This window comes from Geospiza fortis, unplaced genomic scaffold (assembly GCF_000277835.1).
Source record: "Geospiza fortis unplaced genomic scaffold, GeoFor_1.0 scaffold408, whole genome shotgun sequence".
NCBI lineage: Eukaryota > Metazoa > Chordata > Aves > Passeriformes > Thraupidae > Geospiza > Geospiza fortis.
This window is the reverse complement of record NW_005054330.1, coordinates 91,426-101,802: the sequence shown is the minus strand read 5'-3', so window position 1 is coordinate 101,802 and position 10,377 is coordinate 91,426. Positions and strand designations below refer to the sequence as shown.

Here is a 10,377-nt window from a genome sequence, read left to right as displayed (position 1 = left end):
AGCAGCAGTTTTCTCCTGTGCAGACTGACAACCACCTTTCTTCTGCCAGCAACATCTGACACGTGCCACGAGCCAACACAAACCAGCACAGACAGATGATCCACAGGAGGAGGGAGGAAGGGCCCCTTTCCCTCCTGTGGGAGCACTCCAGCAGCAAGGCAGGAGCAGGGCCAGAGGAGAGCACGCACACAGCACACATTGCACCAGGGAGGAACACAAAAGTTTGCAGCAAAACTTGAGAGAAAGTACCCTCAGAGAGAGAGAGCTCCAGCCCAGCACTCCCAGCACTGCCCTCCCTGGCTGGGCTGGACCCTCCATCTACCCACCCACCCCTCTCCTTTTCCTGTATTGTTTTTACCTGAGTTGAAAAATGACTCCGAAGCCTCTGCAGGGCAGCCTGTGTGGGACACAGCAGCTGGAGAGGCACTTCATGCAGTGGGCTCCAGGCTGTGCAAGAAAAGTGGCCACACAAGGGCATCTTCCCAAAGCAAAGCCCACTCAGGGACCTTGGGCTATTTTCCTCTCACAGGCCTGTGGGAAAAGCCCACCAAGACCTAACTGGAGATGCTCAGTGGGTTTAGGGGACTCAAGAGCCAGCCCTGAAGCTGTCAGAGGGAAAGTCAGGATAATCAGGAGCTCTGACTTGCCTTCTGAGGAGCCCTTCCCTCACAAGAGCTCAGAGGAACAACAAGAGACCAGACTCCTACCACAAGCAGCTAAAGTAAGGCAGGTAAGAAAACCTCCAGCCTGGAGTTCCCAGAGGAGGTCAGGACCAGATTTCCCAGCGTTCATAGAACATTACAGAGGCTGGATTTTGAAAAATAACCCCAACGCTGAATTTGGAGTTGTTCTGAAAATCCATCCAGACACGAATCCCTTGTGTGCTCAGATATTGTAGGAACAATGTAAAATCCCAGGGAGAAAACAGAGCCCTAAAAAAAAAGAAGTTACTGAAGGGGAAGCAATGCACTGAGGGACAAGATCAAAAGAGGAATTTCTGTGATCAAAGTCCCCCCCATTACTGGCAGAACCTCGTTGTGTTGGTGAGAAGCTGAGCACTGGCAGCATCCCTGTGCTGCCTGGGCTCGCAGGGCTGGCTGCCTTCCCACCCCACAGGGAAGGGCTGCCCAAGGAAGCAGCTTTCCAAGGAATCAGCTCTCCCTCTGTGCCACCAAGCTCTGCTCCCCCAGCCCCCGAGCTCCACCCTGGGATGTGGCAATGCCTGGGCAGTTCTGGTGGCCACAGCAGCTGCTCTGAGGCCAGGAAGCCACTGCCTGGTCCTGCTCCAGGCACAGGAACACACCTGGAGGGATCTTTGGTTGAGTCACTGCAGAAGGTCTGAGCCTGGGCCTGTGCTGAGCCCAGGGGACTCCCAGCTCACATAGCAGCACGTGTCCCACCACCTGAGTCCCACGGGTGTGGCACTTGGAGAGACAGGAGAAGGGAGGGAGCGTCGGAAGGGACTCCTGGCTCTTTGGGTGCCTCGTCTGCTCTGGGTCCTTCATTTGTTCTCAATCAGAGTCTGCACTTTATAGACCAGGTCCCGAGCCAGCTTCAGGATCTGCTTGGTGTTGTGGCGCTCGGCCATTTCTGCAACACACACCAGACAGGTCAGAGCAGAGCAGCCCCCAGCCCACAGCCCCCAGCTCTTCATTCTGTCATCCCTGTGCTGCCACATTCCCAACCTCCCCTGGCAGGGACACCTGGCTCTGGAGAGCCATCCTGAACCAGCCCAAACCTCAGCTCCCTCCAACACATCCAGGTTGTCCACTGCTGAGGAGGGCAGGTGGATTCCAGCCCCACCAGATCCCTCAGAACTCTGGTTGTTAAACATTCCCACACCTGAGCAGCTGCCCCAAACTCAGCCCAACACTCTGTTGTTGGGCTGTACCATTGAACAAGCTGTACCATTGAAAAACTTGATGATGTCTGTAAAATCCATGTTGTTCTCCAGGATGATGTCCCGGTACATCTCCACCAGGGCCAGGGCTATGAAGAGCACGTAGTGAGCAGAGGAGACGTGAGCAGCAGCCCAGATGGTCTCCCAGACAGCAAAGACATCATCATAGACCAGCTCTGTGAGCAGAGAACAGCAGTTACCACTCCACTCACCCCACCCTGGCTCACAGAGCTCACAGCAGCACTGGGGAGACACGCTGGGTGCTTCCTTCCCACAGGAACCTGCTCCAGCTGGAAGCAGTCAGTCAGTCATCTGTGGGGAGAAATATTCTGCCCAGCAGCAGGTGACACAGGCCCCAGGACACACTCATGGAAAAGCTCAGCAGCAGCTCTGGAACAACAGGTTCTGTATCTAGACAGAACAATCAGCCAGACATCAACCAGGGAAAAGTGAAAAGGAATTAAAGTTTAAACCTGCTGAGAAGCCTGGAAGCAGACCCTGCCCCACCCTTGGGTGGTCTCAGCACACACCTCTCTTGAAGTCCAGGAGAAACCATCGGTAGCAGAAGTAGAAATGAGTGTAATCCCCATTCTGGTGCATCAGCTCAAAGAGCTCAGAGTCCAGAATCTGTCAAGAAAAGCAAAAGGAAACTCAGGAATGCACAAGGCACCAGCCATCCCGCTGCCTACTTCCCTCCATCCCTCTGCTCCCCTCCTGCACTAGCTCCTCCCTCCCTTTCCTGGCACACACTGCTCCAGCCCCCCAGCACTGAACCACCCCCTCAGCCCCTCCAGGACCAGCTTTTCCCCCTGGTTGTGAGGAGCTGCCATCCCCATGCCAGGAGTTCTCACCTGGATCAGCGACCTCATGTTGGCAAAGTGGGTGTCCATGGCTCCTCCGTGGGGGAAGTTCTGGTTCATCCTCTTCATCAGCTCGGTGAAGCAGCTGAAAGCCAGAGCCTCTGTGCAGGGAGGAGAGAATCACTGCAGGGCTGCATGGGCCCTGCTGCCCTTCTGCATCCCTCCAGAAAATCCAACCTGGCCCCAGGGTGGGCTCCTGGGACAAATAGGATCCTGCTCCACACCTCCAGGCACTCCACAGCAAAGGGCCACCACCCACCTGGCACATCCCCCCACAGATCCCCATACAGCGACAGGGAAAGCAGAGCCACCCACTCACCATCATCCAGGATGACCAGGAGAGGGGCCAGCAGGTCACACATGCCCTGCACGTAGCCAATCTCAATGTGCTGCCAGATGTAGCTGTGTGAGAGAGCAGGAGAGGTGACCTGGGACCTGAGTGCCACCACCTGTCACCTCCTTTGCCCATGCCCTGTCTCCCTTCCCAGGATGCTGGGGTAAATCACACCTGTTCATTCTGTTATCCCTGTGCTGCAAATGATTAAATTGTTGTGGTGCCCCCCAGGTAAGGCATGCATGGCACAGTCCTGGATCAACATCCTGCCATGGCCACATCCAGGGTCAGTCCAGGACTCTGCCATTGCAGGGCAAATCAGCACAGGGAAAAGCAAAATGGGAAAGCACAGCACAGTGGGGTCACTGGTTAAAGGGCAGAGACTGATAGAACTTGTTCGTCTCTCATTCTCATCCTTCTCCCTCCATTCATCCCCTTGGTTCTCCCTGCAGACACTGCCTGCCTCCCCTTCCCATTCCCAGTGTCCCAGGAAGCACCCAGCCCCGCAGGGATATCTTCCCTTTTTTGGTAGCAAGGCAAAATGTGTTCAGAGAGGACTCAGATCTGCTGCTGGCACAAGGGAAGGATCTTTTCCATCCTGCCCACTGGTTTTCCAAAATGTGCTGTGCTGAAGGTCTAATCTCAGCAGAGATCTCCAGCTCTGGCTGTCGGGTGAAGTGACAGCGCTGATGGAACAGCAGCTTCTCCTCATGTTTGCAAGATGAGTAATAATATTTTAGCCTTTGCTGCCTATGAGGCAGGAGCTGAGCTGGAGCTGGTCTGAGCCTGTGAGTGTCACTAGGCAAGCTCTGAGTCACAAGGACTCAGAAATGCACCCAGGTCTGGCTCTCTCCTGGGATTTTGGGCAGGCACAAATCATCCCGGTGCTTCAGGCACTTTCTCATTAGCACTACAGCTCTGTGGGCTGATCCTCATTAAAACGTTTGCCAGGCATGCTGCAGGAAGCAGGTGGGCTGCCCTGGTTCCTGGGCAGCCCAGGGAGCCCCTGCCTTGTCCAAAACCCCAGGACACAGCAGTGATGGGGACGGACAGCCAGACACCTCGGTCTGGGAACCGCCACATCCTTGGAGCTGCAACCCCAGTGCTGGGTGATGATGAGAGGAAGGCAAAGAGCAAAACTCCATAACCACAGCACAGTTTGAGGCTCCAGCCTGCAGGTGAATCCCAGGAAGGCCCCCAGAGCCCCCACCTGCACATGACATTGCGGAGCTTCTCCAGGTTGGCGGGGGTGAAGTACCAGTAGTTGCGGTCACAGCGCTGCACGTCCTTCTCGATGCGGTGCAGGTTCACCGTGTACATGTCCAGCAGCTCTGGCTGCCCAAAACAAGAGCAGAGTTCATTTGTTTTCTAGTAAAAAGGAGGGAGAGAGCTGCAAGGGCAGTGGAGAGACAGAGCAGAGTTTGGGTGGAAGGTGGGAGCCCCTCTACACCCAATTGTGGGATCAGCACAGGGTAAATGCAGGTAAATCCTGCCCCTCCACTCAGCCCCAGTGAGGCATATCTGGAATATGGTGTTCAATTCTGGGCTCCACAGCTCAAGAAAGACAAGGAGCTGCTGCCAGAGGGGGGTCAGCAGAGGCCAGAGAGATTATTTGCAGTCTGAAGTATCTCTCTGATGAGGAGAGACTGCAGGAGCTGGGCCTGGTCAGTCTGGAGAAGACTGAGAGGAAATCTCATCAATCCATACAAACATCTCAAATCATGTGCCAAAAGGAGAGTGCCAGACTCTTTTCAGTGGTACCAAGTGACAGGACAAGGAGCAATGGCCATAAACTGAAACACAACAACATGAGGAAGTACTTCTTCCCATGCAGAGTGGCAGGAAAAAAACTTCTTCCCTTCCAGGTGACCGCCCTGGAACAGCTGCCCAGGGATTGCATGGAACTTCCCTGTCTGGACACATCCCAAACCCGCCTGAACACAACCCAGGTGAGCCTCCCTTGGCAGGGGATGATCTCCAGAGGGCCATTCCCATCCCAGCTGTTCTGGGATTCTATGGGGCAGCCAGGAAGGAACCCCCCATGCCAGGTGTGTACTTACAGAGTAGGTGACACCCGTGGAGGAGAGAGCAGCTGGCTCACTGCTGGTCAGATCAGTCACAGTCAGAGAGTCCAGCTGTGGGTACAGACTCTCCATCTCTGGCTCCTCAGAGAGGTTGTCCTCACTCTCCACCAGGCTCTGCTTCTCAGCCTCGCTGTCTGCCCAGCTCTCCACCACAGTCAGGGCCACAGTGTCACTGTCACGCAGGAGCCCCGCCGAGCCCTCACCCATGGGGACAAAATCCACGCTCCCACCAGTGGGAAATTCCCCTTCCAGGCTGTCTTGGCCCTGCAGCTTCTCCTGCTGGACACCATCTGTGTCCGGTGGGGCTGGCAGGTCAGAACCAGCAGCCTTTCCCTGGGAGCTGGATGAGGATTTGGTGGTTTCCAGGGCACTGTCCTCGTTGCTGAAGCTGCGCTCCGAGAAGCCCGACGTGATGGAGAAGTTTTGGGAAGAGGGGTGCCCAGAATCAGGGGAACATGTGCCATTGGGGACTGTCCCATTGGGGATCTTGCTTTGTTTGCCATCTTCCAGCTGAGAATCTACTTCAGTCTGTTCCACCTCATCCACAGATTCAAACACCTGCAAAGTGGGAAAACATCCCAAGCATTCAGCAAATGTTGGGAACACGAGCACTACATCCCCAAGAGCTGTGTACTCATAGTGCCCATGTTCCCAGCAGTGGAGAGGGAGGAAAATCCCCCTTTAGCTTCTTCTCACTGGATTTGAATCAGTGCTTGGTCGTTTGTGCAACTCCAAGCCCATAAATCCCTGCTCCAAAGGATTATGCTTTGCTTGGCATTATATACTGGGCAGAAATTTCAACAGGTGTTAAAATTAAACACCTGGGCATGAACAGAGGGAGCAGCCATGGACCTTCAGGTGTGAAGCCACAGGGCAGAGCTGGCAGGTGAACGTTGAACACCCCAAGCAGAGCACAGATCTGACACTAGCAGCTCCAAAGCAGGTTGGGCACTCATATACCTCTTCCAACACTGGTTCTGTTTGCCAGAAATCACTGTGGTTGTGGTGAGGGGTCAGCCCAAGCCAAGGCAGACTGTGGGGACAAGGAATGGAGGGACAAGGTGCTCACCTGGGTGCTGGAGCTGGAGTCGCTCTGCAGCCGGGCGTGGTTCTGCCGGCCGGAGCTGCAGCTCTGCGAGGACTACAGGGCACAGGGGACAATGAGAAACAAAAGAAAAGAAAAGCAAAGGGGTCAGGGTGAAGGAACTCAAGCAGAGCTGGCACTTCTGCAGGTGAAGAACAAGCAGAAATGCATCCAGTAAATATCTGACCCATGATTTTCCTGTCACATCCACGCTGCTGCATCACCCAGCACAGTGCCCCTGACACTGCTGGGGAGGTGACAAAGGCAAAGCTTTGTTAGGTCAATGCACTTGTTCAAGCGCTGTGTGCTGGGTCTGAAGGAGCTGCTTCCCTCTGGCCTGCATGGAGGTCACGCTGCCTCCCTGGAGTGAGAATTTCTACAAATCTCTGTCCTAATTTGGCAGCAATGCAGCTCAGCCCAGCTCCGTTTACATAAACGATGAAGTCAGGCTATAAAACACTCCCTCCAAGCATATTCATGCTTTTTTTCCTTTTCTTCAAGGACAAATATTGATGTCTTAAGCCAGACTCGGTGGAAGCAGCTCCTCTCAAAGTCACGAGCACCCTGTTCTGGCTTCCAGCTGAAGCACAGAGGGAAGGGCTGGGCTTTGCAGGACCAGCCTGGCTCCGTGGGGTCCCTCTGAACAACCAGCCCACAATGACAGCAAGTCCTCCCCTTAACTGAGCAGAAGTGCAAGGCATGGCCATGACATCACACACAAACAATAGGATTTTAAGAAAATACAGCACATTCAGAACAGCAGTTGTCCCCACCCTTGTATTGTGGGTGTTTGCTGGGCAGGGCTCTGGTGGGGAAAGGAAGGGCGACAGTTTTCCTCCATTACCATGGGAGCACTTAAAACAGGAAATTTCAGGTTGAGATGGGAAAAGGGGGGAACTTTGCATGTGTTCATTCTGGCAGCTCCCTTCCCACATGTGGGTCCAAAGGAAGAGCCACGGTGGAGATGCTGAGGGGATGGGAATGATTCCCAGGGCTTCAGCCAACGGAGCAGCGTCTCTGCTCACCCTGAGAGCTGCATCATCCAGTTCCACCCTGCCCCTGGCTCAGACCTGCCTTCCCTGCATCTCTCCCTCTCTGGGCACACATGTAGCCTGCAGGACTGGGGCTGAGCTCATCCCTTTCCCAAAGCACCCACATAAACTTCCCAGAGGGAAGCAGATCAAATCTCCAGCGCTCATCTCCCCTCTGGGCCAGCAGCCTGAGGTCAGGGAATGCTCTGCCATGCTGGGCTCTTCTCCTCCAAGGACAAAACTCTCATGGAAACACTCCCTGGACTCTGTTCCCAGGACTGCCTTTCCTTTCACAGGCTTTTCCCTCCACACCCTTTGGTTTGGGCTGTGGATCTCATTCCTCACTGCATTGCTAAAAGCCAATACCCAAGGTGCTGGATGACACAGTGTACTGAGGGTGTGCTGAGGCTTCTTCTATGCTGGAAAAGGGGAGCCAGGATGCCCAGTGCCCTGCTTTACAGCCCCTTAGTGCCATGCTCTTCCTCCTCACCCCTACTTCAAACCATCTTCCACGGAGCTAATCCTGAGTATTTCACTTCCCCAGAACACAAGACACACAGGTGGGCACAGGTCAGGGGAGGAGGCTGGGCAGGACCTGTGTCTGCACCCCACAGGGACTCTGGGTGGGCACTGCCCAAGCCCTCACCTCGTTGCTGATGGTGGAGTCCCTGTGCATCATCCTCTGGATGTGGGAGTCCAGGCTGGCCCCCGAGGAGCACTTGGCCAGGGCTGCAGCGTGCGACTCCTTCTCGCGCTGCCGGACGATGGCCTCGCAGCCCAGCCACTCTGCCATGGTGTGCTCGTAGCATGCCCGGGTCTGCTCGTCAGCCTGGCACACAGTGGGACAGGGGCTGGCAATGGCTGTGCCTGGAGAGCCCCAAACCAGCCCCTCCTGTGCAATGCCTGTCCCTAGAGAGCCCCAAACCAGCCCGAACTGTGCCCCACACAGGGCGGTGAACATTCGTGTGAACTCGTGGGACACAGCCACCTTTACCCTGCACAAAACGTGGCCAAAGTTGGATGGAAAAACGCCCATCCATCTCCTCCCTGTCCTCCCAAGGTGCACAAGGCACTGAACATGAGGAGTTGCACAAGTCAGTGAGAAGCTTGGCCCTACCAATTCCTGCTCATGCAAGGGTTTGCCCCACTCCTACCTACAGCCCAGATAGACATGAGGCTCTGTGGGCTGACAGGGGTGTGCTGAGGCTTCTTCCATGCTGGAAAAGGGAGCCAGGAAGCCCAATGCCATGCTTCACAGCCCTTTAGTGCCAGCAACATGCTCTTCCCTCCTCACCCCTACTTCAAACCATCTTCCCTGGAGCTAACAGACCTCTGCTCACAGACCCCTCCACTGAGCAGGACCAGCGAGCACACCAGGCTGCTGTTCTCAGCAGCACACCCTCACCAACCTCCTTCCTCTCTGCCTCTGTCATCCCAAACTGGTAATGGCCCAGCAGGAAGGGCCACACAGCCTTCCTGATCTCGTGCTGGATCCCACCGTAGTAGATCAGCCGCAGCAGCTCCTGGTCCTCGTAGCTCTGTGGGAAGAGCCTGGGTCAGGGCACAGACACAGCCAGGTGGCCCCAGCCTGGCTGTGCCACCCATCAGCACCACAACTGATGCCTCAGGTTCTAGATTTCATGTTTTTCAGATTCTGTGCTGCTTTGGTGTGTAGTTCTGAGCTGCATATTGGGGGATGGTGAGTTCTCTGCACAGAGCAGGGAGACAAAACAATTCCTTCTCTAGCTGGGGACTAAGGACAAATGATCCAAATCTCAGGCCCAAGAGCAGAAACGACGTGGGCTGAAGAGAGGAAAAACAAGGATGGGACTTCATGGGCTAAAGCTGTAATTGGACAATTAACTCCAATATGCAAATGGAGCAGAATTTATCAAAGTGAGAGACCCCATGACTGGTCACGCATTTTGGGACCATTTTAGTTCATCTTGGGTGTAGCCCTGGCTGGGCTCTTGTGCTGCCCAAGGTGAATCCATTGAGGCCTTCTGATAAATACCTACTTTATTCTTTAACTCTTTCTTGTCTCTGTTTTGGAGAGCCCCCAGCCTCACTGCCCATGATCCTTCTGACCCCTGCCTGGGCTTAAGCAGAGCCAGAGGCTGTGGGTGGACATTTTGTCTCTCCACACCAGAAAGTGGCCCACAAAGTCACCAAAGCACCACTGCTGTGCCCCTGAGCTGGCAGCACATCAGGACCCCACTCAGGACAGCAGCACCTGTGTGACAGACACTGCTGCAGGCAGGCTCTGAGCAGAAGCACCTGAAGAAGAGCACATGCCAAAGATTGGGAGCCTCAGGCTCTGTGCAGCCTGGCTGACTTCCCTCCTTGAGGAACTTCTTGACGTGTTTCACCACCTCCCCGTGCTACACCCACTTCAGTGACACTGCCCTGTGTCCCCAGGGCATGGCCCTACCGAGCTGTCCTGCAGGTATCTGTGCCAGATGTCCACGGTGAGCCCCGCGCTGGCGCTGCAGGGCACATCGGGGGACACGATGTTGTGGTTCACCAGTGCTGACAGGTGGGTCCTCACCGTGGACAGGTGTCTGCAGTAGGCCAACCCTGCAGCAGGAACACCACAGCTTCAGCTGTGCAACTCCAGGAAACACGAGGATGAAGAGCAGGAGAAAGCAAGGACACCTTTACCCAGCCACATCCAGCTCTCAGAGCAGGGATTCTACCAGGACAGGTCCCTCATCTTGTACCCCCAGTGCTGCTGCTCATGGGGCTCAAGGCTGGGAGTCAGAGCCCAGCTGTTTGCTCCCCACCCTGAGCAGGTGCAGCAGGCTGGTCCCAGCTGCCCCAGCACCACTCCCAGCCCAGGACCTCATCCCTTATCCTGTCATACATCCCAGGGCAGCAGCAGGGGGGTGACAAGTACTCACATCCATAGAAAGCCCGGGACAGGATCTGGTACTTCATGTTGTCACACAGCAGCTTCAGTGGAGCTCTGCCAACAGAAACACACAGGATGTGAGGGCAGAAGATGCTCCTGTGCACCCCCTCAGCCTGGCTTTGATCCCACTGATCCAGCTTTGCCTGCAGGGATTCACCAGGGACGCTGCCCGG

General features: G+C 55.3%; 1 protein-coding gene across 1 annotated transcript in view; it reads right to left on the bottom strand.

Annotated features, from left to right (window-relative positions):
• Positions 1-858: 858 nt before the first annotated feature.
• The window catches only part of SGSM1 (small G protein signaling modulator 1), a 22,207-nt gene continuing 12,688 nt past the window's right edge, over positions 859-10,377 (bottom strand). Inside the window, exons 13-24 of the mRNA XM_031057432.1 lie at positions 10,194-10,270; positions 9,725-9,870; positions 8,703-8,831; positions 7,940-8,122; positions 6,248-6,319; positions 5,155-5,736; positions 4,305-4,429; positions 3,080-3,162; positions 2,752-2,861; positions 2,431-2,527; positions 1,909-2,076; positions 859-1,590 (exon numbers count right to left, since the gene is read on the bottom strand). Coding sequence (XP_030913292.1) covers positions 1,502-1,590; positions 1,909-2,076; positions 2,431-2,527; positions 2,752-2,861; positions 3,080-3,162; positions 4,305-4,429; positions 5,155-5,736; positions 6,248-6,319; positions 7,940-8,122; positions 8,703-8,831; positions 9,725-9,870; positions 10,194-10,270 — 1,861 coding nt within the window. The 3' untranslated portion in view covers positions 859-1,501. The remainder of the gene's footprint in view (positions 1,591-1,908; positions 2,077-2,430; positions 2,528-2,751; positions 2,862-3,079; positions 3,163-4,304; positions 4,430-5,154; positions 5,737-6,247; positions 6,320-7,939; positions 8,123-8,702; positions 8,832-9,724; positions 9,871-10,193; positions 10,271-10,377) is intronic.